Below are 25,415 nucleotides of genomic sequence, written 5' to 3'. Positions count from 1 at the left end.
CGTCACCGCGCCCGGCCGAGACGCACCTGTTACATAAGGGGGCCGGGCGGCCGCCGCAGGCCCTGACCCTGCCGGCCCCGGCCTCGGCCCCGGCTCCGCCGCTGTGGCCGGGCCGGGTTCCCCTAGGCCGGGGATGAGGCCGCCGGCCGGGAGGGAAGGCGGCCGGCGGCGGCGGCGACGGGCCGCGGGGGCCATGGCGGAGAGCAACGCGGATTGGATGGGCACGCTGCCGGCGGCGCTGCGCTCCTACCCGCTCTCCAACCTGGCCATCCCGGGTAGGGCGGCAGGGAGGGAAGGGGAGGTGTGGGGTGGAGTGGTTTGGGTGACGGAGCCGACGGGGCCTGTCCCCACTGGCAGGGCCTGCGGGGCCTGGCGCCGAGGGGAGTCTCCTGGTGGCGGCGTGGCCCTGTCGTCGTCGTCCCCCCCCTCCCGCTTTAGAGAAGTGCTTACCGGTGCTTGGGGCAGGTCCGGTTGTGTCCGGTGCTTTGGCTGTAGGTTGGGCGCTGAGGTGTCTGCCCGTGCTTGGGAGTCAGAGGTTGGGTGTCTGCTTGAACTGTATCAGCCGCGTGGGAAGCCTTGTCTTCAGGTGTCAGAGCCCCGTCGGGCCTGAGCACCTGTTTGTGACTGAAGGGCTAACACGGACCCGGTCCCTGGCAGGAGAGGAAGGAGGGCTTAATCTTCTGGAAACGCAGCTGTGAGTCTCGAGCTGGTGGATGTGTTTGTTTTCACTGCCTTTAAAAAAGGGAGCTGTGATCTCTGGAGTTCCTCTCTAAGGTTTTTTTCAGGTTGTTTAAGCAAGGCTAAAGGTAGGTCAGGAGAAAGGTTTGTTTACACTGAATCTAACAGCTGGACAGCCATCAAATGGAAATGTCTTTTATGGCAGAACCTACATACGGCTTGTCAGAGGGAGAAAGAGTGCAGCGTGGTTATGAAATATCCCAATGTGTGATGTTACACTGAACACACTAAAATATTGTAATTACATATAAAATTTTCTCCCTTTCCAGCTGAACTTAAAATAACTAACTCCTAGTTCCTGTGCAGAGCTTTTAGTTTAAGAAATTGGCAAGTGTCATCACTTCTGGTTTACAAATGGATAAACTGATAAATGAGGAAGACAACAGATGACCCTGAAGCTGCATAGAAGTAGCCTGACTTTCCATCTGTAAATAGCAAAAAATAATCTAGTATTGCTTGTAGATGTCAAAAAGGGAGATTTTAGGGGCAGCTTCTGTAGCAGCTCGTTCTGATACTGGATGTTAAACTCTGGTCATTAGTGGTACAGGCTTGATTTTATGGTAGTGCCTTAGCTTGTCAAAACCCTTTGGGTATGGGTTATAAAGAGGGCATGTGAATACACTTCCCTAGAAACAGAGTGACTTCCTCTTTTGTGCCAGCAGAGATAACCAAAGGACATGTGAAGCATGTAGAGAAGGGGCAATCCACCTCCTGTAAGGTATCACAGCAGTCCCTCTTGTATTGCCTGAAGTAGAACAGTTGAAATGCCATGTTTTAATCAAAAGTAGCATCCTTCCCCCCTCCGAAAGTAGAAAAAACAATTCTATGCAACCCTCTTCATTTGAAGAGGGAAGGGGACAGAAATGAATTTCAATGTTCATATAAAATTCAAGCACCTGCAGATTTTGCAATTTCTGGCAAAGAAATCCTTCTCTGGTTTAGCAAGCAGTAGTAAAGCAACTTTTTGTTGCTGTAGCAACTTAAGGGCTGTGAAACTTTGCAGAATGTTATGATGTAGATTATGTTAGGTGTGTTGCCCCTGTCCATCACTTACAACACTGGTTGTGTGTTGTTTGTAGCAGAGAAACCAAGGAAATGAGTTGTTGTTTCAGTAATGCCATGCTGCTTTCAAAATAAGTAGTGGTTTTGTTGAAAATGCTTGCAGTGTGTGTTTGTGCTCAAGGTTGATATATTTTCCCACCCCTTTCCTGCATGTACCTCATGCAACCTGTTAGCAGGGAAAAGACATTTTGGGTAGACTTTCTGAGAATTTTTTTTTATATTTCAGTCCAATGATTATTTTGCTGAAGTGGATGCTTGGTGTGGTGCTTCATAAAGCAATCTTTTGGGGAGCCAAGGTGATGTTAGTAGTGGTGTGCAAGGAAAGGATTGTACAAAACATGTTGCAGGCGAGGTATCTGTTTTACAGATGCTGAATAGCAGTGAAGCCCAATGCTGTCTTCAAGAGAGATGAAAGGTGGGCTTCAGGTCAAATGAGAAGCTTTTTTGTGTGTGCATGTGACAAGCGTGGCCTGCTTTTGTCTGTCTGTCTCTGGATGTGTTAGTTTTCACTGCTGGAGTGGTGGACTCAACTTGGTATTGGATTTTCTGTTCTTGTTTGTTTCTTTTCCCCTCCTTCCTCCCAATTACTCTTCGTAAGTGTAGGAGCAGAGATGGAACTCTAGTGAAGGTGCTGGAGTAACATTTGTTTTAACTTTAAAGTCAGCACTCAAAACCCTGAAACTGTTGTTTGGGTTTGTGGTGGGTTTTTTGTTTTGTTCCACTTTGCAAAAATGCAGGATTTGAAGAATAAATGATTCTACGTCCTTTTTAAAGAAAGGAGACAAAACGTTGGCATCATGGGGCTATTTAAAGTGAAAAAAATGATAGTATACACAGAAAAACTGCTTAGATTTATTTCATTGTATGGTATTGTAAGTGGGAAAGTCTTCCTAACCCTCTTGTATGAAGCTAAGGATGTCTGTATAGAGTTCTGCTGCTTCATCTGTTGCAAATAGTTCTACTTTTGGAGCTGCTTCTTTTCACAGCCTTTAAAAAGGGTAGCTATGACCACTGGAGACCTCTTATAACCTATATTATCCTATGATTCCCTAAGCTATTAAATGTGGTATGAAACGCGCTACAAGAGATCAGAGAAAGTCATTGTTTGCTCAGTCCTTACAACCAACTGGTAACAAATGATGTTTAAGTTGGGTATTTCATGAGGTATACCAGAGAGAAACTGAGAAATTTGGGGTCATCCTGCAAGGCTTGGGTGCAGTCATTTCTAGAGTTCAGGCTTTTCTATTGTTTCTATTGGAAAAACTCTAGGTGAAATTCTAAACCAGCATAGTCTTGCCCAAGGAAAAGAGCTGAGGTTTCATGTGCGATGTCATGAGAGAAGGAATCTTTTTGCAAAGAGAAATTGGCAAATATCGAGTAGCTAAAATGTTGTCAGCTTACATGCATATGATGTAGTCAACAAAATTAACCACCTTCATCAAGTGGCGACCTTGTGTGAAACTCTAGAGGGTTTTCTCTTGATTATACTCCAGACTAATTCTCTTTGAATGTGGGTCTAAAAATTAACTCTTAAACATTTTGATTGTGAACGTGACCCTTGGCAGGGTAATGTGTATTATAGTGTATGTTTAATCGCAAGCTGTTTTACTTTAAACAACTTCATGAAATCAGGTACAACTGTGACACTTATTTTCTTTGGTTATCTCTTAATCTGCATCTGTTGGTTTTGTAATTTCCCCCCTGAGAAATGGAACATGAGAAAAAGCTGCAGTGCTGTCCCTAGCCTGCTTTTGAAGTAAATCGGCTATTTAAAGAATTTGCTGGGGAAGCCTAACCTGTTTCTTGTTTGTACTTGCATGCTGATAATTCATAGCACTGTGGCATGTCCAATGTGTAGTGTTTCATTTTGAGTACTTGCCTTTCTAATTTTTGCAGTATCACAGTTAACTAGGTGCTAGAGTCTGAGAAGTAGCTCTGCTTCTGAAGATATGGCACTGCTTTCCAATTTGGGTTTTTACATGAATACTTGTATTAGGACAGGTGAAACACTTCTTCTGTCTCAAGATCCACTTTCTGAGATCATAAGCTTGTGCTTGTTCTCTTGAGACAGCAAAGCAATCCAGCAGATGTTCACTGCCAACCATCAGTGTTTGCTCATAGAGTGCACCCAGAGCTTCAAGGTGCTGGGGAATGAGACAAGCAGAAGAGTAGGCAGTTCTGTTTTCCTTTGGGTCTCGGTAATAATGCATTTATTTAATGCTGACTGGGTTATTCCATCTTTGAATAATAGCTGTGAAAAAGCAGGTAGGTGTACTTGTAATTTTTGATCAAACTGTATCCCTAGATCGATTCCCTATTCTGGTCAGGCCGGTTAGTGTGAGTTTTTCCCCAGTGCTGGTTTTCTTTCCTTGTCTGCTAGAGGAAATGTATGATCACTTAGGTAGGGATCTACTTATTGGAGGATAAAAAAGCACTTTCTTGCAGGACCACCCAGAATAGTTATGGGTGCCATTACATAATAGAAGTAAACTAATCAAATACCTCTTCTGTCCCCTCCTTCACTCCTGCAAGTATGAATGACCACATTCAGCAGGCTGACCTGATGGAAAGCTTTTCAGTGTTGGTGATGATTGTTTAGAGGTATATTTGTTTTTGAGAAGTGATTCCTGCCAAAAAAACTTTCCTGAAACTACTGTTCATGAGATTGGGCAAACCCCAGGTTGGGCAATGAAGCACATGGCTGTCCTGAGGGAGCGTGAAGGTTAACTTGATGTGTCATGGTCCTGCAAATGCAGGCAGGAAAGAAGAGGTCAAATGGCTGTATTTAGAAAACAGGGGAGGATTATATTTTCTTTTGCATAGCTTTGATAAACCTGCTATTGAGGAAAGAAGTTTAGTTGGGAACCGATTACATTTTAACTTAGTTCAGGTTCAATTTGAATTGAGTGTCCAGAGAAGAGAGTTGAAAAATAGAAAATTGGAAAAAGTAAAATGTTTTAGTTCAACACTTTGAAAGGTGATATTAAAAAAAAGACAATTAACAATGTTTGCATCCTAGATAGTAAGATTTCATTTTTAATCTCAAAACATAAATGTTTGTGTTGTAGGTAAAAGTTCGTACATCTAAGGCTGATTTGAAATACTAAAAGAGTTTCACCACCAAAAGTCATTTTTTCAGATAGCAGTAGGTATGTAATGCTAGGCAGGGTACTCTGCTGGTGTGGAGCATGTGGGCAGCTTGCATCTCTGGGGAGAGATAGGGCAGCTCCTCAGTCATGGCTTCTGATGGTGCACAGAGTCCTCTCTGTCATCTTCTAGTGATCCCAGCTGCTGTCTTTGCTTTGAAATGTGGAAGGGTGGCCAGGATCTCAGTTTGAAGCAATGCAGAACAATTGCCACATAGTGCTGTTCCAGCCTGCATCAGGCTGAATGATTGGTGGAGAGTGGCTTGTGGGATGCTGGGTTACAGGTAGCCAGAGCTGATGGAAGAGCTGAGTTTTAAAGTTCCAAAGGCATTTTTTTAACAGAGAAAATAACCTTGGCTCAAATATGGCTAAAATAAAACTATATTGGAGAGTTGAAATAATTGTTGAAATGTCTTTAACTTGACCTTTTCACTCATCTCTGAGGGTAGATGTGACCTTCTAAAATAGTAAATGTTGGTCTTCTGCTCCAAACTACAGCACTGGTCAAGCGGCTTGATTTCCCTCCCACAGCACACATCTTTTCCATTAACTTTTAATTTAATAACTTTCCATAATTTGCTTGTGGGAAAGTCAGTAAGACTGACCGAAACTTTCTGCACTACAAGATGGTGCTGTATCCACCCTTTACTGAGAGGGTCACCCAAAAAAGCTGAGGCAGAAACCTAATGCTTTTGTTCTAAATGATCAAAGTCCTACAAAATGATCATCCCTGGAAAACAGAGTTTTACTCATACCTCTAGCAGGCAGTCTTAATGAGGAGCAGCCCTACTAGCCAAGCCTGTAGTTAAGGCGAAAGGGGTGGATATAGAGCATGGAGGGATCTGTGTCCTGTGATGATAAGCTGCTGTGGGTGACTGCTGGGTGCTTGCTGTGCTCATGTGCTAGGCATGTGGGGAATGCCTGGAGCTGGTGGGGCCCTGGGCATCTCCTGTGCACCTCACCACCCACTGGCTCTGGCCAGCTCTGCTGTCCTGACAGTGCAACTGTTTACCAAAAGCCCTATGGGCTGCTTGCCTTTTAGTTGGCCAAGCAGAACTGAAATGTTCTTAAAAGAAGCAGCAGCCGCCCTGTCCAATTAAGAATTGGGCACTAGCGTCTTATTAGATTTGATTTATTATTTTTTTTTTCCTCTTTGCCTGCATGACCCTGAGGTCAGCTACCGAACTTCCTAATGCTGTGGTTTTCTTGTTTCTTTGTTCATGGGCTGGTGTGTGCTATGGATGTGGCTCCTGAGAGGAGAAGCGGTGGTGAGTTTAAAACAGCATCCTTCTTCCAAACAGCACTCCTTTGGAGTTCTAATTAAAAGGATCATTAAATCAGCTAAACTGGCCATCTGTTGGGGTAAAGCTCAAAGGGTGAAGAAATATAAGGTTAATGTTCTGATTCACCAAGCTTTATTTTCTGTCACCATTTAATTGGCATCTACCAATCAATGAGGTAATAACCATCAGAAGAAAACATCTGCATAAGTGTGGTCATGTTGGATATGATCTGTAAATGCAGAGTTTTCAGGATGAACTTTTCCTGAAAGAACAATTTATTACCTTGATAGTCTGCTTCCTTGTAGCAGCAAATCTCCACTCTTGTTAGAGAGGGGCGATTAAACTATCTGCACTGCTATACTGATGAGAATACCTAATGGAAGTTGTTTCACTATTCCCATATAGCAGACTGTTCCCTTTATACATCCCTATGTGAGGAACTGGTGTGACAGGTAGTGAAGTAACTGTACTGGGTCTATGCAGGAGTTCTACTGGAAAGCTAGCCTCAGATCTTGGGGATTGTCCTTTTTAAAGGTACACTCTCATCTGTTTAGCCCAAACTGACTTGTTTTGGAAATGCCACAAAGTCTTCTTAAGGCAGCATATGAAGATCTTAATTTTTTCATCAGGAAAAACTTTCTTCTTTTTTATTTAAAATCTGTGTGCCCAAGAGAGTGACTTCACTGCCTAGTAAATGAGTGCAGAACATGCTTAAGTTTTAATTCAGACAGAGAAAATCAATCATAATGTTGGTATAAATTGTTGTCACTCTCCTGTGCTGTGTGAAAGTTCCAGTTTGCCTGCTCTTCCAGAAAAGATGTGAAAAGAGGGAAAAGAACTGTGTAATGAAAACAGGAAAAAAAAAATGTATCAGGTTGCTCATAAATGGGAACTCATTGCTAAATCACACAAAAAAAAAAACCCTTAATGGCAGTAACTCCAGCCAGTGCCAAACAGATTTCTTCTGTCTGGAAAGAAAAGCAAACTACCATGTGGTACTGTGTCCAAGAAAGTTTTAAGCAGTCCCTTTCTCTTTGTATCGTTTTTATTTCCCTTCCCCCTGAACTCCACCTCCCACCCTGAAAGGGGCAGTGGGGGAAATCAGGGTAATTCTTTGATAGAGAGAGGAAGTTTTCGTAAGAGGATTTGGTCTGTACTAGGCTTTGTCCTCTCTAATGAGACTGCATTAAGAATACCTAAAAGATTCTTTTAGGATTCTATTAAAATATAAATACTCATCTCAATAGTTTTAGATGATTAATTATCAATAGGATGTTTGTTATTCTTGCCGCTCCTCCTTTTGCTGGGCAAGTTAATATGAACTATTTGATTCACTTCATTAGTGAAAAGCTTCTAAGATCTTAATCTTTTGATTAGAAAATCTGGATTGTTAATGACCTGAATCCTGAGGACTTCTGGGCTTTGAGAGGCACTCTTGTTTATCCCATTTTTTCCCCTCAGTTCTGGCACACGCAGGACATCTGGTTTAGAAGAACCAAATTGGGGTTTGTGGGGCAGCCTTAACTTGCTAGCACTTGCATCCTGTGTTTTTGGAACTTGATTACTGTGCTTCTAGATGTTTTGGCTATGTGATGCTTGCTATGTCGTGTGTGGTGTTTAGTAATAAATGTGGAATGTACTTTGCGTAGTGAGCAAAGCTTGCTCTAAGAAGTTTGGCGTCATACAGCTAGTGTGATTCTTTGGCCATAAATGACCCTTTAATGCTTTTAGGGGGTTGGTACAGCATGTTGACCTTTCTTTTTACAAATGTTTAACATAACATAGGAGGTTTTCTTGCATTTTCCATGCTGTTAATATTCCATTAACGTGAAGAGTAGATCAGACAAATTAGTCTGATCTAGTTAAACTTTCTGACAGTGCACGCTGCTGCCTTTCTGCTTGCTTTCTTGTTTCTTAGTTAGACTTTTGCAGAAAGTGTCTTTAACTGCCACTTCTGGCTAGTCTACAGCCTTGCAACCAGGGAGATGAGTGATATAACTGTAGACATGCCTGTATCTGAAAAAACAGGAGTTCTTGTCATGCTTTCAAGTAATTGTCAGTGCTCAAGTATGTTCTGTGTTGGAAGATCTCTGCACTTTTTAAGCCATGTAGACATACTTTTATCATCCCTTGAAGGTACATTTACAAGCTTGTAAAAGGACACCAGGGTTGGTGAGATGATGCTCATCCCTATCCCTGTGCTGCAACTGTATATGGAGAAAGTACTGATGTGGAAACAAAAGATAATACAAAGTGATATAGCTAGTAATTGTTGAAATTCGAGGCTTAATAACATTCTGTTGATTAGTGTCATTTGTTTGAGCTACAACATGGGTTAATTTGACTATCTGTGACTAAGTAGCATGACAAATAGACATGCTAGAAAGCTAGACTTCCCTGCAGATGTGATGATAAAAGGCTGCTTTCTAACAATTAGCACAAAGGCTTCAACAAAGTCATCCTGAACAGTGAAATACAATCTATTTAACATACAAATTGAATTGAGAAGCTATCTATTTAACATACAATTAACTTGAGAAATTAGTGTAAAGAGAATAAAAAGGGGCTTAAAGATACAAATAAAAATTAATCCACAGTTGCACTTGCTGGGATAAAATTAAGAGGACTATCCATCATTTTAACAATCTGGCATCTGGAAGATACCCCTTTAATGCTATTCTAACCATATCACAGCCTTTGGTGGTTAAATATCTGGGCATCTGATGGGATGTGATTGCTTTCCCTGAAACTTCCAATCTTTGTCAGATGAAAGAAACAAAACCAAAATAGAGCAGCTATTGTCTGTTACTCTGTAAGAGCTGCCAGCTGATTCTCAGTCCCATAATTCTTTCTTTTGAACGTGCAGACTCTTTCATGCCTTAATTTAATGCTTGCTGCTTCATGCTATGCATCTTCAGCCTATTGGAAGGAATTGGCAAATCATCGTCTCTGTTTTCTTTCCTGTGCACAGCTTGCTTTTGGGGAAGGGCTGAGCACCAGATTAATGCTGTGTCACTGGAGCAGCTCAGTAGAGTTTGCAATCTGAATGCTAATCCGTTCTCATGTACAGTGACTCAAGAAGGGAGCTGCAAGTGCAAGAACTTGCCCTTGAGGCAGTTCAGACTGGGGTTCCGACCTCTCTTTGCCTAAGGGACAATGAAGACTAAGTTTCTTGACTCTTCTGTGCCTTTTGAGTTCTCAGTCTGCAAGATGGAAGTTAGAAATACCTGAGTTTGTTAGTTGCTTTATTCACAATCAGTAAGTTTAAGGAATGGATTTATTGAGTCAATACAAGGTGCTACTTATTTTTAAGATGTCAAGTATCATGTGAAATGTTTTGCTGACAAGACTTCTTGAGCTTTTTTAACTTTCCTGAGAAAGTGCTCAGTATAACTTAGAGAGATGCACACCAGTTGGTTGGTGAGGAACACAGACCATAAAAGATTTCTTATACATGGAAAAGACTTTTCTGTGTATGTCACTGTGAGAGTTTTGTGATGCTTGCTCTGTTCAGCAACTGCCAGCCCCTTTGCTGGTACTGTACAATGTTACAACATCGAAGTATCTTCACACATGCTTGTGTTAGACCTTAATTGACAATGTGGTTAGCAGCTCTGTCCTGGTTTCAGCTGGGATAGAGGTAATTGTATTTCTAGTGGTTGCTGTGTTTTCAGATTTGATGTGAAAGGAATGTCAATAATGCATATTATTTTAGTAGCTGCTAGGTTACATTTATACTAGTCAAGGATTTTCTCAGCTTCCCATAGAAGCTGAGAAGGAGCACAGACAGAACAATGGAATGGTCAATGCAATATTCCATACCGTAGATGTCATGCTTGGTATATAAATGGGGGTTGGCCAGGGGGTGGGAATCTATGATCACTGCTCAGGTCAGGCTGGGCAACTCATCACGGGGTGGTGAGAGTGAGTTGTGCCTTGTATATATTTTTTTTCCATTATTATTTTCCTTTTCTGTTATTGTTCTATTAAACTGTCCTTATCTCAGCGCATGAGGTTTGGGGTTTTTTTTTTTCCCTTTCCCCTCCTTTTCTCCCTACCCTTCCTGGGGGAAGGGGGAGTAAGTGAGTGGCTGTGTGGTCCCAGTTGCTGGCTGGGGTTAAACCACAACAAGCTCTAACACTGACCAGCTAACAAGATGGGGCTGGGCTGCTCCTTGCTTCTAGTGTAGGTTCTGGCCTTTACCTTTGAAATTGTACAGGATTGGAGTTAGGGTTGGGTTATGCTTTTTTCAAAAAGAAATCATGCTGTATCAGCAACCAGCCCGGCTCCTGCCGTGGCTACACAATGGCTAGGCCTTTCATGGAGTTTAGGGGTAGAGCAAAGGAGAGCAGGGATTATTTTGACATCATGATGTGATCAGCTTAGCATGTAGCTTAAAATCACAGCTAAGCTATGTTAAAAGCCAGTGGCTGAGCTGGTAACATAACACAGTGATCTTAAATTAAAGGGCCTGGTGTGTAGATCCTCACCTAGCTCTTACCTCTCTGTCCAACAAGTATCCAGTGTTGTTGCTTCAGGTTTTCAGTTTGCTTTTCGCTCTTACTGGAGTAAAAATGTTCTGGGTCCAGGTTTGGCCTAGATATTTCTCACAGTTGGTGGCTGGCCTTCTGTAAATGACTATTGAAAATCTAATTTAACTTCTGCTCTGTCTTTCCAGCTTCAGTATTGATGATGCTCCCCTGTCTGTCCTTCTTAGGAGGTGGTCCTAAGAACCACAGGTGGTTCTACCAACTGTGTAAAGGAGAACTTGTTTCTTAGATGCTCCAACTAATCTTCTACTTGGTTATATCTAGGTATGCATGTTGACTTCATTGTAAATAAGAAGTCAAGTTTCCTGTAGGCTTTTAAGCACAGCCACAGGGCAGGAGTTTTAAGGATCTTCTCTATAGAAGCATGTCACATATAGTTCAGTTTCTCAAATAGCTGCCCTGTTAAGGAGTACAGTTCTTAAAGTATGTGTTGAACAAGTTGCAATGTGTGTGTAGCTTGTTTTCTTTCTTGTTGCTTTCTAGAGCTATAAATAGAATTTGGTGTGTGATAGAAATTTGTTCTTTGGATCCTTAAATGTGCCTTATATGCATCAATCTGCAAAGGAAAGGCTTTTGTAGCTGTGAAGTACGTGATCAAACTTAGGAAACAGCGGTTTCTTGGCTGAGATTTGCTTAGACAACTCTGAGTTGACAATAATATATGTGATGCTAGATAAAATTGTCATTCCTTCTTCAGTCAGATTTATCAGTGATGCTGTCTGAAGGAGTATAATGGTGCAAGTGACTTCTGTAGACAGCTCTATAGAGGCTGCTTCACAGTCCTAGTTAAAATGAAAACAAAATGTTTCTTATGGACTTATTCTAGCATGTTAAACAACTTTCTACAGTAACCTAAATAGAAATTAAGAAAAAATTAAAATGGGTAGAATTGAGAACTTAAACACCCACACAAAGAAAAACAAAAACCTCTGACTTCTTTGTGCAAAGTGACTCATTCAGAGGCAGAAGACAAGCCCCTTGTGATTTGAGTCTGCTTTCCAAATATTGTAGAAGCTTGAAAGGCCCATTCTGCCATATGGGGAGGTGTATGAAACTCAAACATCTGTGAGTTGCAGCTTGCAGTATGAGCCAGGCCTTATATGGCTTTTTCTGAAATGTCTTCACGAGATGTTTGAGCCTGTATCTCGCTCAGGGTACACATTTGGAGGTGGGGAAAAAAAATCTAGGTGTCACTCCAAAACTGACAGCTACTTTTGGATGTAGTTTTCTGTGGCAGGTACTAAAGAGCTTCTTAAGGTGACCATTTTTAAAAACAGCTTTTTGTTACTTGTCACTTGTTTCTAGAAGACTGAATGGAAAGCCATGAGTCACGCTTTTACAAAGACTGTGATGAATGCATGAAGAGTTGATCAGAATTAGTTTATAGTGTTTATTTGTAAAGCCAGGAAACTAAGCTTCATGGTTCCTTTCCAGTACTTCTGAACTGGTTGAAATTCGGGGAGCAACAGTGTATTTAAGGTTGTTGTGAACTGATGTTTGGTATGCGTACAGTCTGTACCTCCATGTGGATTAAAAAATCCTGACAAGATAATCCAACTGAGATCATAATCTTGTTTATAGCTCTGACCTTGCATCACAGAAAATGCATCAGTCTTCAAGTGAGCACTGGTACACAAATAAAAAGTTTGGGTAAAGGAGACTGTGGGTGCCTCAAATGTTGTCTTAAAATCGGAAATGACAAACTAGGATATTTTTTTTTTTTAAACAGAGTTGCAGACTGAGGTAGAGGAGGAAATTCTGGAAAAGTATAGCTGCAGAAGCAGGGACAAGAACCCTGGGTATGCAGGAAGGGTAAATGCAGATACTGGCAGCACGGTGCAGGGTCACTGTACCCCCAAGGCAGCTGGAAAAGGAGCTGCTTGTGGTAATCAGAGGTGGAGATGCTTTCCCTGTACTTCAGCAAAGTGGGCATGCAGGAAGCATGGGGTTTGGCTCAATGGGGAACCTCTCATCAGCTGTCCTGAAGAAAAAAAGGGAAGCAGGACTGTTAAGCTCCTGTAGTGTTTTCCCTGGCTGGGGCTTCCCAGGGAAGTCATGCCTGGAGCAGTTGTAGCTTCTTGGCTAGAATGCTGGTCTTGGGTGTAAATGGTTAAAATCCCTGGTAAACCTCAGTCTGTGGTAGATCAGCTTCTGCCCATCTCTGCTTTATACTGCCCTGGTACAGTGCAAACCGAGATACACTGCCCTATTACTCCTTGTTCTGTTATTGACTTGGAACAGCTCAAGATACTTCATTGACTCTGAAGCTGCTGTTTTGAAGGATTTATGTTATTTCCCAGTTTTGTTTCCAGTTACTACTGAGTTTTCAGTTGGAGGTGTTTGGTTTTTTTTCTGTAAGCACCAATTTTATACTGGAAATGCAGTTTCTCTGCCAAGGTACAGGTTGTGTTACAGGAGCTTTGTTGGACACACATTATTTTGGCAGAGACTGGCGGTTTTGATTTTTGGACATCTTCTTTGGTGAATTTTATATTCACCGTATCTGTGGTCACTCAAAGGCCCTGCCAGGTAAAAAATGTGTTTATGAACTTGTTTAATGTGAATTTGTATCTAACCATACAGTAACTGGGGGTGTACTCAATTGTTCCACCTCTTAAGTTCAGCCAGTCATTGCCCATGGTTCAAACTACTAATCATTTATTTACCATCTTGGGGCTAAAGTGAGATGTGCTAGTGGGGCGTGTGCATGTACAGATCCCTCTGTCCATCACAGGAATAAAGATACCTGTTCCAGGAGCTCTGGTGTATTAGGTCACAATTGGATTTACCAGGTAGAATGAAAATAAAGCCTTACATTCTTTCAACGAAGCTGAAGTCTGATCTCAAATCAGTGATGTGCTAGGCTCTGGGAAAGCTTTTGAGATAGATTGGTAGTTTGTAAATGAAGGAAGGTTTGAAGAAAGTTTCCTGTTACCACTGATATTATGGTCATGATTTTCAGAATGTGTTGAAATTGGGAGCTCACACAAGAGAACAGTTCAAACTGGGAACTTTAAGTATAGCTCCTGTTGTACAGTTAGGGAAAATTAAGCTGTAAAGTATAGTCTGGGAGACTCATACTTGCGCATAACTCTTCTGCGACCCTGCCGTGCACATAGGACTTCTTTCAGTTTACAGGGCACATGGGTGTATGTGTTTTGGGGGAGTCAGTTTTCTAAAATTAAATATTCTTGGCTTTTGTTTCTAGGGTCACATGATTCTTTCAGCTACTGGGTTGATGAGAAATCCCCTGTGGGACCAGACCAAGCCACAGCCATCAAACGTTTGGCCAGAATATCTTTGGTTAAAAAGATCATGAAGAAATGGTCAGTGACTCAAAATCTGACTTTCAAAGAGCAGTTGGAAGGTGGGATCCGCTACTTTGATCTTCGTGTATCTTCCAAACCTGGGGAAACAGGACAAGAGATTTACTTCATACACGGCTTGTTTGGCATCAAAGTATGGGATGGGCTGAAGGAGATTAACACCTTTCTTGAGCAGCACCCCAAGGAAGTCGTCTTCTTGGATTTCAATCACTTCTACGCTATGGATGACAGCCATCACTTCTTCTTGATCAACAGGATCCGCTCAGTATTTGGATCCAAACTTTGTTCCGTTGAATGTGTTGAATATGTGACATTACAGTACATGTGGGAGAAGAAACACCAGGTAGGGAAAGGATGTATTTTTCAAATCCCAAAGGTTAAGATTTAAATAGAGAGGCTGGGTGTGGCTTCCACTTAGAGGTATTGGCCCAAGGGCACTGCTAACAGACAATTTAAAGCCCACTAGGGCCTCCTTAATGTAGCGTGCATTTTTCCCTTCATTTATTTGCACCTCCATCCATGGTGCAGCTAGACTTTTTTCTGCTCCCAAGCATGTTCCTTAAATAATTAAATGATATCCTTGGAGCCTTGTGCTTCTTACAAATGGCTTTCTCTTCTGGAAGAGCATGTTGTGCTGATTTGTGTTGGTTAGGATTTGATAAACTGTCATCTTTTTGGCCAGTGTGAAGCATATAAGCTTTAACATGACTAAGGTGTGGTACAGAATTTCTCTTAGCTGCTTTGCAGATATCCAAATTTGTAGTGGCAAGATTAAATGCCTCTTCTCTGTGGTAACTGCTCCCATGCATATGCTCAACTGAGAAGAGGATTTCAGCAACTGCATGTAATTCTTAAACTGTAAAATGCATGAGGCTTTGAGGAATTCCTCTGAACTGATGCTGTTAGTGCTAGCGTCCAAAATGAATAATTTGCAAGCTTGGGTGTTAATAAAAAGCGCTGCATCTTCGTGCTGTCCTCTTATAGAGAACCACCTTACAAGGCATAGAACTCTGACTTTTGATTTAGAGAAGATTTTGCTGACAGCAAGACTGACTTTGGCATCTCATGCAGTAAGTGCGAGCGGAATGCTGTTACGCCAGTCAGCCTGGTATGCTTTAGCCACTTAATGGGAGTTATGCAGAAGATGGCAAGACTGCTAAAATCCTTAACTTCAAGTATAGATGTAATATTCTCTCACAGTGCTTTGAAATACTTTTCAGCTGAAATTTTTGAATGGCATTTCAGTATTCTCCTGGCAACTTTTTCATTTTGAACTGATGACCCTTAAAGCCTGAAGCAATCCTGTCCTCATAGCTAACCAAAATGATCTCCATCTCTTTTGTTGGCAATAGTGAAACAAACTTACTGAAACTTATGACTTGGGAGTAGCTTCTTTTTGCTTGGTCCTCTCTTCACTGCTATGCTAGCTGCAGCAGTACTGTATAGGCATAAACCAATGCAACATCCTGTTTAAATATGAATAACATAGCTGTGACTTTTTGTTTATTTTTCTCCTTTTTCTTTGTTCTGTTAGGTTCTCATATTCTACCACTACCCTATATATAAGGAATACTCCTTCCTGTGGCCAGGGAATAAAATGCCAGCACCATGGGCTAATACAACCAATGTGCACAAACTCTTACAGTTCCTGGAGACCACTCTTGAGGAACGAAGTCGTTATGGGACTTTTCATGTTTCTCAAGCAATTCTCACGCCTCGAGTGAAAACTATTGCACGGCATCTAATTCGTGGTCTGAAGAACACGCTTGTTCATAGGTAAGAACTTGTCTTTATTTCTCGGTTCTTTACTTACTGTATTTAATGTTGAAAGAGGCACTGAGTAGGCAAGAAAACAAACATGTTTGCTTAGAAGTAAGACTTGCTGAAAACATGCAGTTTTGTTTCATTACTATTGGTCATGTGATATATCTGCAGTTTTTAAAAATAAAGGATTACTGAAAATAGGGCGTATATATATAACAGGGTATATATGTAAGCATAAGTGTATTTCCTGGTAATCAGAGCTCTTCCTGAGTGTGATATTATTTCATAAAGCATGGGCTGGACCTGTTGGTTCAAATCAGTAGTTCATTTCAAGTTGGCTGAACCTGAACGTAGGGGAGGGCAAAAAGCTTGTGCCACAAAGGAGAATTGCATATTTATAGAGTCAGTTTTGCCTTTGTCTGTACAAATCTTGTCTCAGTAATTTCAGTAATGGTCATAGTATGACAACAGGCAGTGTTTTATCTTGGTTTTTTACCAAAAATTAGATTAACAATTTGACTTTTTTTATACCCATTGTACAATTAATTTGCCCATGAGTAAGATCATTAGAAGAGGGTTTTGCTTTGAGTAGCGCACACCACCAGCGATTTTTAATAGTGTTAATAGCGTGACCAGGATAGGTTCCATGTGACTTTATTTTATGGCATTATCAATTTGTAGCCTGTTGGCTGAAAATTGCCAGAACTGAAACAGTCCTGGCAGGATCTGGTCTCCTGGCTCACTGTTTAATGTTGCCTGTTCTGATATCACTAACAGTTTATCTTGCCATAATGATACTAAATTCCAAATTATACTTGTATAGGTGGTCACTACTGGTCTAATTTGGTCAGCAACTGAACTTAATGTTAAGCAGTGAGATAAACACACATCTTCAGCAGGCAGCTCATGTTCCCTTTGGCAGAATCATTGGTCACTTTAGAAGCAATTACAGTATTATTATTTTGAAGCCAAAGTCAATGTAACTTATTTTCTTAAAAACCCTTTCTAAAAAGAGCAAGTGTTGTGCTTTTGCAGTCACAAAAGTTGTTGATGGAAGCAAGGAAATGCCAGGTGAAATATAAATCATAGAGTTCTCTGTCTCCTTCCTGTTTACAGACGTTTTTCTAGCAAAAGATAATTAAATCCAAATGGTGTTTGCCACGGTGTATTCATATCTCTACTCTGGCTTGCACTTTGCCCACGTTTGCACAGTCAGTATTAGACACTAGGTGGTGCTCAGGTGCTTTGAGACTATCATTTGCTGTCGCAAGTTGCACAAATGTAAATATGTATGCTTATTGGGGGTTACTTAACAGAGAGCACGGATGTAATGTATGTCTGCATACTGTATATTAAAGGTACTGTTGTCTCATGATTAAAGGAAAGATCGTAGTGAACTTCTACTCTAAAACCAGTAAAGAATCATCTAATTCCATGGAATGGGCAAGCAGTTTTGTTTCGAGTGACTCCTGGCACAGATCTAGGCTGTAAGCTGTAAGCCTACCTTCGCTCCATCCCTTTCCCTGGGCCCCATCATTACCACTTGTTTGAAAGTAAACAGTGAAAATTTAAAATAGAGGCCGCTGTTTGCTAAAGCAGGATTGCTCGTATACATTTACACATGCTAGCTGATTTGTATGTGTAAATCTGTCTTTGCAGTTCTATGTAGATGTCTGCCTTCTCATATGGAAATTTTGCCCTGAATATGAATATTTAAGTGTTCTTGAGCTCTTGCTGAAGGAGAAATGTGCAGCATTCACACTTAGCTGGCTAAATTCTGGTGTGTCCATTGACAGGGATAGTAATTATGCCTTCACTCAAGTCCTCTCTTCTCTTGGTTCTTGACAAGATATTTCTTTTCCACAAGAGCTGTGGGGTGTTTTTTGTTGTTGTTTTTTCTTCCCCATCCTGTTAGCTAATTTGCTTGCCTACCATCTTCTCACATAATTTTGTATGTATATTTTGGCACTAACTTAAATCATTCTAATATATTTAGTCATGTATCATTAATAGTGCTGAAAACTCTGGGGTTGCATGTTCCAGTGCAGAAAAGCTTGTGCAGATTTCTGACTTGCACTCTGTCCAAGAAATGACTTGAAATTTCTCCCCATGGTAGTATTTCTAACTCCTTTTAACTTAATTCCTGACACACCTCATCTTTCTCTGGTTACAGTGATGTATGGTGGGATGTTCAACCACTATAAACCTGAGGGTTTGATTCTGTTTGGTTTCCCTGATCCTGTTGCTCTGGGTGGGTCTGGAGGCTGAAAAGAGTTTGGAAATGCAGTGTGCTGCCCCAGCAGCTTCTTTCCTGCCCGTGTGAAGGCAGAGGTGGGCAGGGGAGCATCTCAGGCCAAGTATAGCCTTGTGTGATGCTGAAGTCTGCTGTGAAGTTAAGCTTTTGGTTCAACATGTCCTTGGGCAAAACCAAACCAGGATGGACGAAGTTGTATTGCAGGGTTAAATCCCAAAGCACAGTCTGCTTGGTGAAAACAGAGTTCACAAATGTTATTTTGTATGTATGGTAGTTTGGATTAATGATCGACCGATATTTCTATTTCATAGCTAATTGACTGCATGCTATATTAAGCACTTTTCTCATCAAGTTAGTTGCGTTTTGGGTGGTAGTCAGGACCCGATCACAAATGTGAGGTAATAACATAATTTGCAAACAGCATGATGCATTTAAAATAGAGTGTGTATAGAGAAGAGTCTCTTAAAATGTCTAATTTTCTTTATTTCACTTTCCTTAGGAACCTGCCCATGATTTTAAATTGGGTGAAAGCACAGAAACCAGGTGTTATGGGTGTTAACATAATTACATCAGACTTTGTGGAGCTGGTTGACTTTGCTGCTACAGTTATTGCATTAAACGACCTTCTTCTAGAAGAGGATGAATCTGCAACTAAATCCTGATTGCTGTGTCCCAGTTGTGCTCCTCAGTGGACATCTTTGAACTGTGCTAAATGTTTTATTTATTAAGTGAAACCTATTGTAATCTCTGTTTATTGAAAAGAAGTTTTCTAGAGGAAATGTGGTTAAACATCACATACAGGCGGGTCCTTTCTAGTGATGTGTGGATCTGAGAGGAACACAGAGTGCTGTCTGAGTGCTGCTGCGTGTCTGTGGCTACGTGTTTGACTAAGTTATGCACACATCTGCTGCAGTCTGGGGCAATGTCTGCCTGCCAACAGGAGGCTGGCCTCCGGAGCAGATGTACCCGATTATGGTGTGCGTTTCCCTGGTGACTGGACTCACCGTCCCCTTGTGTGCCCATCCTGCTTATTTCTCAGCACCAGGACTTAAACTGAAGATCGCTGCTGATCCCTTAGCAGCAGCGTGACCAGGCCGGCCGAGATGGTATTGTTCTTGGGCCACCTCAGGCGTAGCTGGGCTCAGCTGGAGGCTGCTGCTGTATTCATTACGCTGTTTTAGACACTACCTCTGACTTACTTGAAGAAACAACATTGCTGTTGTTCAGGGGGAAGTTGTTGCACTGTGTTGAATATCGAACTGTCCTCTGGGCCTGAGAGGCAAAGGCTTGGCTCTGCCTCTTGGGGCTCCAGACTCTTCTTCTGGACCTCTTCGTTTTACTTTAATACTTTAATACATTCATTGCAACTGTATTTAACTGTGTCTCTTTTGGCTTTAATTTGGAGAATGTTTGTCTTCAAATTATGAGGATCGTAACTCACAAGTCTGAATTCCTGTTGTGAGACATTTGAGAAACCACAGTGTAACTTCTCTCTTTTGCTTGCTGGTCATTTGTTTTTTCCATCCATCGAGTTTTCTTTGGGGAAAGTCTCTCAGTATCCAAAGAACTGGAGCTTACAGGGACTACTCAAAACCCAAATATTGACTCTGATTTGCAATGTGACAGTGAATTCCAAAATCAGACCCAAAAGTTGTGATTGTTGTCAGAGAGCCACAGCTATGGGGGAGCAATTTCCCCAGCCTGTACCTGCTTGTGACAAAGTAAGCAATAGTCACCCAAGCACAGTCAGGCATCAGTGCTGCTTCTTTCTGTAGTCATACTTGGTTTTGTGTTGATTCACAACAAAAAGTGACCATGTGTGCTTGAGCCAATGCAGTCACATGTTGGTACTCATCAGCACTTAATTGACTACCTGATAGCAGTCCTACAGTCTGATTTATCTTTGGTTAAAAGTAAAAACGACAGTGAAACACAAGTGACTGATTAGCAGATACTTCGCTGCTCAATAATCTTTCTAAAGCAACTGTTGGTGCACTAATTGTTTGGTGATTATGAATTTGTATTAATCTTTAAGCTATTTATAATAGAATGGATCATCTTTATGGCTATTTTATTCAAAAGAAAAGTGATTTGTTATTTTGTTATTGTGTGTTGTGTCTGCCATCGTGGTCTGACAGCCCAGAAAAATCCAAAACCTCTTTGCTTGTCACATACTCTGAACTCGGGACAAGTTTATTTAAAGGTTTGCAAATCTTCCCTGTGAACCTTGGCCAAGTTCTGAGCAGACTGTAATCTGATTTATCTATTCGTTGCATGGTTTTCATTAGAGTTCCTCAAACTTTTTTTTAACCGAATCCTTTTTCTAAGGGAGTTGGGGGTTGGGGGGTATCTGTCTCTCAAGCTGTCTTTCTCCTTTCCTCTTGTGTTTCAGTGGGATGGGGGGCAAGTCATGAAAATCAGATTTTGGGAACTAAAGCTCAAACTTGTAGTTTAAAACTCCCTTTGAAAACCCCAGCAGAAGGTTTTTATTGTTTTTGGTATTTTTTTTTCTGGTTGATGAAAACTGATGGAACCTGTTTTGAACAACAGTATTTTGTTTGCAAAGTTATTTAAAATACTTGGGTTTTTCTTGGCTGAATTTTGTGCTAACCTACTTTTCTCATGGCCCCAACTGAAACTCCATGATAGTGTTAAATGTATGTGTTTGGTTTCAGTGGTCTTTTAGCTGCAAATTGTCTTAGAGCTCAGAACTCGGAAGAACTTGGTTTGAATGCTGATGAGGCTGAAATAATAACATTTTGCAAGGTTTTCTCCAGAACTGGAGGACAAGGTGAGAAGGCGAAGTGAGTACGATGTTTGCATTAGACCCTTAATATATTGTACTGTATATATCTACCTCAAAAGAGATTTGTCAGGCTTAACCAATATTTATATTGTGTGTGCACAGTAATGACTGTTGTTTGTCCTTCTGTTGTATTTATTTGAATAGAGATGTGATGGTTGTAACTCAGGGCTTTGGTTAGGTATTTTTAACTACAAACTCGGAAGTTTCTCTAACATATTTGCTGTTAGGTCTTGCCTCTTGAAATAGGACAAAGGCATGCTAGGTGTTAAGAGTGTTAGCAGAGGGAAAAGAAATAGAAAATAGCTTTAAGATTAATGAAGGGGAGGGAGGTGGGGAATACAATTCTGTAAGCTTGGCCTGTCTGAAGACTCATGTGTCGTTTCAGAGCAGTGCTTGGTGTTATGCTTCTATGTGAGGAACCTGATGGTCTCAGTAGTGAGTTGGGCAATTGTCAGATACAGTTGCCCACAACAACGTATCTCCTGCAGACAACTCTGGGCAATGTTAATGCTGGTGTTTAGAGTTGGTTTTAGGGTAGTCCTAAACAATCCTAAGCAATATGAACCACCTTTCTTTTGTTACATCTTATAGCCCATAACAAAGCTGCCTGTACAATAGGTTTATCTGTCTGCCACGGCACCACAGTGCATCCAGATTTCCTCGCATTTTCCAAAACAGAGCTCTTCTAGATTTGGACTTTGGGCTGCAGACCTTATTTTCCGGCATTATAAAAATAACAAGGTGAGCTGGGCAGGAAGGGAGGATCTAGGAAGTAGGGCAGTAGTTTGCATCCAGTGCCCACGTTGCAGGTGTGGCGGCGTTTAGCCAGGTTTCGGGCAGCAGAGTGGAGCAGGTCTGGCAGGTGAGTGACAGTGGCTGCAGCTTGAACTGAGAAACTCAGCTGAGAGTCTGGCCTCTCAGCGGGCTGCAGATGTGTAGAGTATGGAGCAGCTAGCAACCTGCATGGTCATGTGTGTATGAGCTTGAAGAAATTAGATTGTGAATGCAGGAGAAGACTGGGTGTTCATCACTATTGATGTAGACCTGCATCTGTTGAATAGTGATTGTCCTGCTTGTATCTTCCCAAAGTAGGGTTCAATTCTAAACAGTTTAGATGGAAAACTCCCCCAGGAGAGTTGTTCTGAGGACTTGGCTGTTCTGTAGGTGCTAGGAGAAGAAAAGCCAGGAAACTGTAGCGGCTTGAGGCAAAACACTTACTTGAATTGCATATTCTTGAATAATTACTTGCATGGTTTGCTATTCCAGATTCAGGTTATTTATACATTGTTTTCTGACTGTTGTTTCTTTTGCTAATGTGCAGTCACTGAATGCCAAGCACACTGGTGGTATGCTTGTTCTCCTGGCACTGACCGCTGCCATGTGTAATTGAAGGGCATACCTGAAGCCCAGGAGACCTCTGTATGTATCCCCAATGGGAAGCAGCAGGGAGAATGTTGTTAGGAAGCATACATGAGTAGGTTTTTAGCATCTTATCGTGTGCTTGTATATGAAAATAAAGAAGAGTTATTACTAGATTTTGCAGACTCTGAATCTTTCCACTCCTTATTTGGGAACTACCGTCTTAATATATTTAATAATGGTGGGGCTGGGAATCATAATGTTGATTGTCGTGAACAAAAGACAGATTCCTACTGTCCAATTTTATCTCAAGAACTGAAGGGATACCAACTTGCATGTGCTTTGCTGTGATGCAGAGGATCCCACTGGAGGCAGCGCTAGCAAGGCAAGTTTCAGGGGTGCTGTGGTCAGTGAGAGATGTCAGACTAGGAGTCTTCAGAGCGGAAATGCTGACTGCAAAAAGGGCCCTGTTCTACTAAATAAATTCTCTGGAGAAGAAAGGAACAACTGGGGTCAATAGTATCTTTGCTTCTGACACATGCTCTTTTCTGCTGTGTTGGTACTAAGTTAATATGTTGGAATTTAGAAAGCACCTGTGCTGTAAGGCTGAGGAAGCACTTTTGAGCAGGGATTTTGGATCAAACCAGAAGTAGGGCATCTGCAAAGATGCGTATCTTTTGTTTTCATCTGGCTAAGACTTTGGAAATACTTTTTTCAAGTACTTGTCTCAAGTGTCAGAGTTCACTGTTGTATCTATCATCTAACAGACCAGGGTTTAGGACTTCTATAAATAGAGGACATAGCCATTTTGAATTAAAACTGGATTTACCCCTGGAGGTCTGACAGCATGTGTGACTTGAGCTTTACTTGCATATATGGTATTTAATACAGGGTCCATATGCAGTTTTAGTAAGACTTTAATCTAGTCTCAAGCATATTGTTACCAAACACTAATAAGCCAAGTCTTTGGTCAGAGGACCACTGTCTGGGACAAAACTGCAGGCAAGCTTTCAGTGGTTAGTTGAGCACAGAGAGATTATCTCATGCGAAGAACAGAACTAACCCAAAACTTCATTCAAAATTCAAACCAGGTCAAGATGTAGTCTTTTCAGCGGTGGAAAAGATTTTATTTTTTTTGCTTTTCTGGGTGTCTGACAAATTATTATTCCAACTTTGTTTTTTGACTCACATGACGGGTAGAAGAGCCAGAACATATGCAAAGAGCAAATTTTATACTAAAACATGTATGTTGGGCTTAGTCATACCTTCCAATGATAATCCTGTTAGCTGTTTGGTTTAGGTTGTTAATTCAGTCTCTATTTTATATTAAAAAATCAGTCTCACTGGTTCAATATGGCTGTCTTGTTGTCTTTTAAGCGTATTTATTTCTCTACCAGTCTTACCAAGTAAACAAGCTTTAGCTTTTAATTGTAGAGACTGGAATAGGAATGTCAGCTTTAGAACTGTTTGCTGAATCTAATTATATTTTATATTCCTGAATATTTATGTATTTTGTGGTGTTCATTGAAACAGTACTTCTCTTACCCTTTGTTAAATCTGTGATAGCTTCTTCTATATCTCACTTAAATTGAACTGCAATGTATTCTGAATTCTAAAAAAGTATTGCTCAGTACATTCTGTATAAAAATAATTTTGATGCTTCTTTGGTTTTGCTCAATGTAAAATTTATTTGGGAGTTGGATTTTTTTTTTACTTGTACTATTTATACTTTCTTTGGAAGTGGGCAGAGGGAGCCAGGTGAAGAGTTACCTTTTCCCAATTTGTATTTTGTGCAGCTTCTTGTCTTTCTCTTGGCAGTTTGCTTTACCCACACCGTCCAATTCAGTTTTGTAAAACCAGGATGCCTCATCTGAACTGCAGATAAACTTGGGGTTACCATCTGTTTCTGTATGTTTTACTCTGCATCTACATCAGTGGGGTTTTTAATCCTGAAAATAAAAGTACAACTTGAGTTAATCATCTTTACTGTGTGTTCTTCTGTACTGCTGACTCTTTTGATAAAGATTATATTGTGAGTCAATTAACATAAGTTGAGCTCAGTTTCTTTTCTGATGCGGAATGGTGTCATTGAGGGTTGTTTGTTTTTTTTTTTTTTTGAGGTGCCACATCTTGCTGCACTTGTGTCCCCTGGGTAGTCAGATCTGGGCAGCATGCTTTTTTTTTAAGATGTGGTGAGGACCCCTCTGTGGAAGTAATAGTGCAAAGTGATTAGAAAACTCAGTATGCTTACGCTTGCATGTGTGCACCATTGCATCTCTGCCTGAACACACTTGGGCTGAAGCATGATAATACACGGATCCAGCTGTGTCTCAAAAGCCAAGTACAATTTTTGTGCCTCTTTTACTGCTGTAATACAGGTGATGAAATTCCATGGTAACACTTGATCAGGAAACAGAATACTGATAATGATTCCCAGAGCTTGGGCTAATGTTGGATGATTGTAACCCAGTGAGATCAGTGAGACCCTTCCTTTGGGTTATTTTCAGCTTGCCTGTCTTGAGAATGTGGGAGTACTGGGGGCGGGGAGAAGCGGGGAATGAATGACCTGAATTCCCTTGTGTTTTCAGACACTGCTAACTGATGGGAGCTGTGCCTGCAGATTTTATTTTTGTTTTTAAAATCCTAAGGGTAGAGCTGGGAGTTCAGATTCTAATCACTGCTGTCCCTACCTGTCGTCTCAGACCTTGAGGTAAGTGTTTACAAGCCAGACTAAATTAACAGTGACTCACGTACATAGCTAGCCAATGGTTTCAGTAACCTGTCTGAAATGTGCTGTAGGCAGGGAGCATGCCACTAGTTTTTACAGAATATATACCTATGCAGTACAAGTCTAATGTGAATAGCATAAGTTGCCAGCATGTGAAAACGTTGATGGCTAAATAGCTTGCAGTAGTAGTGTTACTTTTTTCCCCCCCTCCAGATACTGTTTCCCCAGGCCGGGAATCATATACCTTAGAGGGGACTTCAGTTGCAAGAGTGAGCGTGATTTCATCATATTGCTTCCCTAGGGGATTTAATAGATTTCTTTTCCTCAGTCTGCGTGCCTTTCAGCAATGCTGCACAAGGGCACGTGTGCATATACATGCACATCTATGCACAAAGTAGG

At 41.2% G+C, this 25,415-nt stretch overlaps 1 protein-coding gene across 6 annotated transcripts; it reads left to right on the top strand.

Annotated features, from left to right (window-relative positions):
* The first annotated feature begins 53 nt into the window (after positions 1-53).
* PLCXD2 (phosphatidylinositol specific phospholipase C X domain containing 2) lies at positions 54-24,901 on the top strand. 6 transcript variants are annotated; one of them, XR_008464538.1, is made up of 6 exons: positions 54-275; positions 13,988-14,448; positions 15,640-15,881; positions 17,228-17,356; positions 18,043-18,384; positions 18,623-18,705. XR_008464538.1 is itself a non-coding variant. In XM_054189099.1 (5 exons), exons 1-5 carry the CDS (start codon positions 134-136, stop codon positions 24,888-24,890), a joined length of 975 nt encoding a protein of 324 aa, XP_054045074.1. In that variant the 5' UTR covers positions 54-133; the 3' UTR covers positions 24,891-24,901. The 6 variants fall into 6 exon arrangements, 4 of the variants coding, with proteins under 4 accessions (XP_054045074.1, XP_054045071.1, XP_054045073.1 ...); XM_054189099.1 differs by lacking the exons at positions 17,228-17,356; positions 18,043-18,384; positions 18,623-18,705 and adding exons at positions 20,799-20,914; positions 24,877-24,901; XM_054189096.1 differs by lacking the exon at positions 18,043-18,384 and having other exon boundaries at positions 18,623-19,500.
* Positions 24,902-25,415: the final 514 nt, after the last annotated feature.

This window comes from Rissa tridactyla, chromosome 1 (genome assembly GCF_028500815.1).
Source record: "Rissa tridactyla isolate bRisTri1 chromosome 1, bRisTri1.patW.cur.20221130, whole genome shotgun sequence".
NCBI classification, from domain to species: Eukaryota; Metazoa; Chordata; class Aves; order Charadriiformes; family Laridae; genus Rissa; species Rissa tridactyla.
This window is presented reverse-complemented; position numbering and strand designations above follow the sequence as displayed.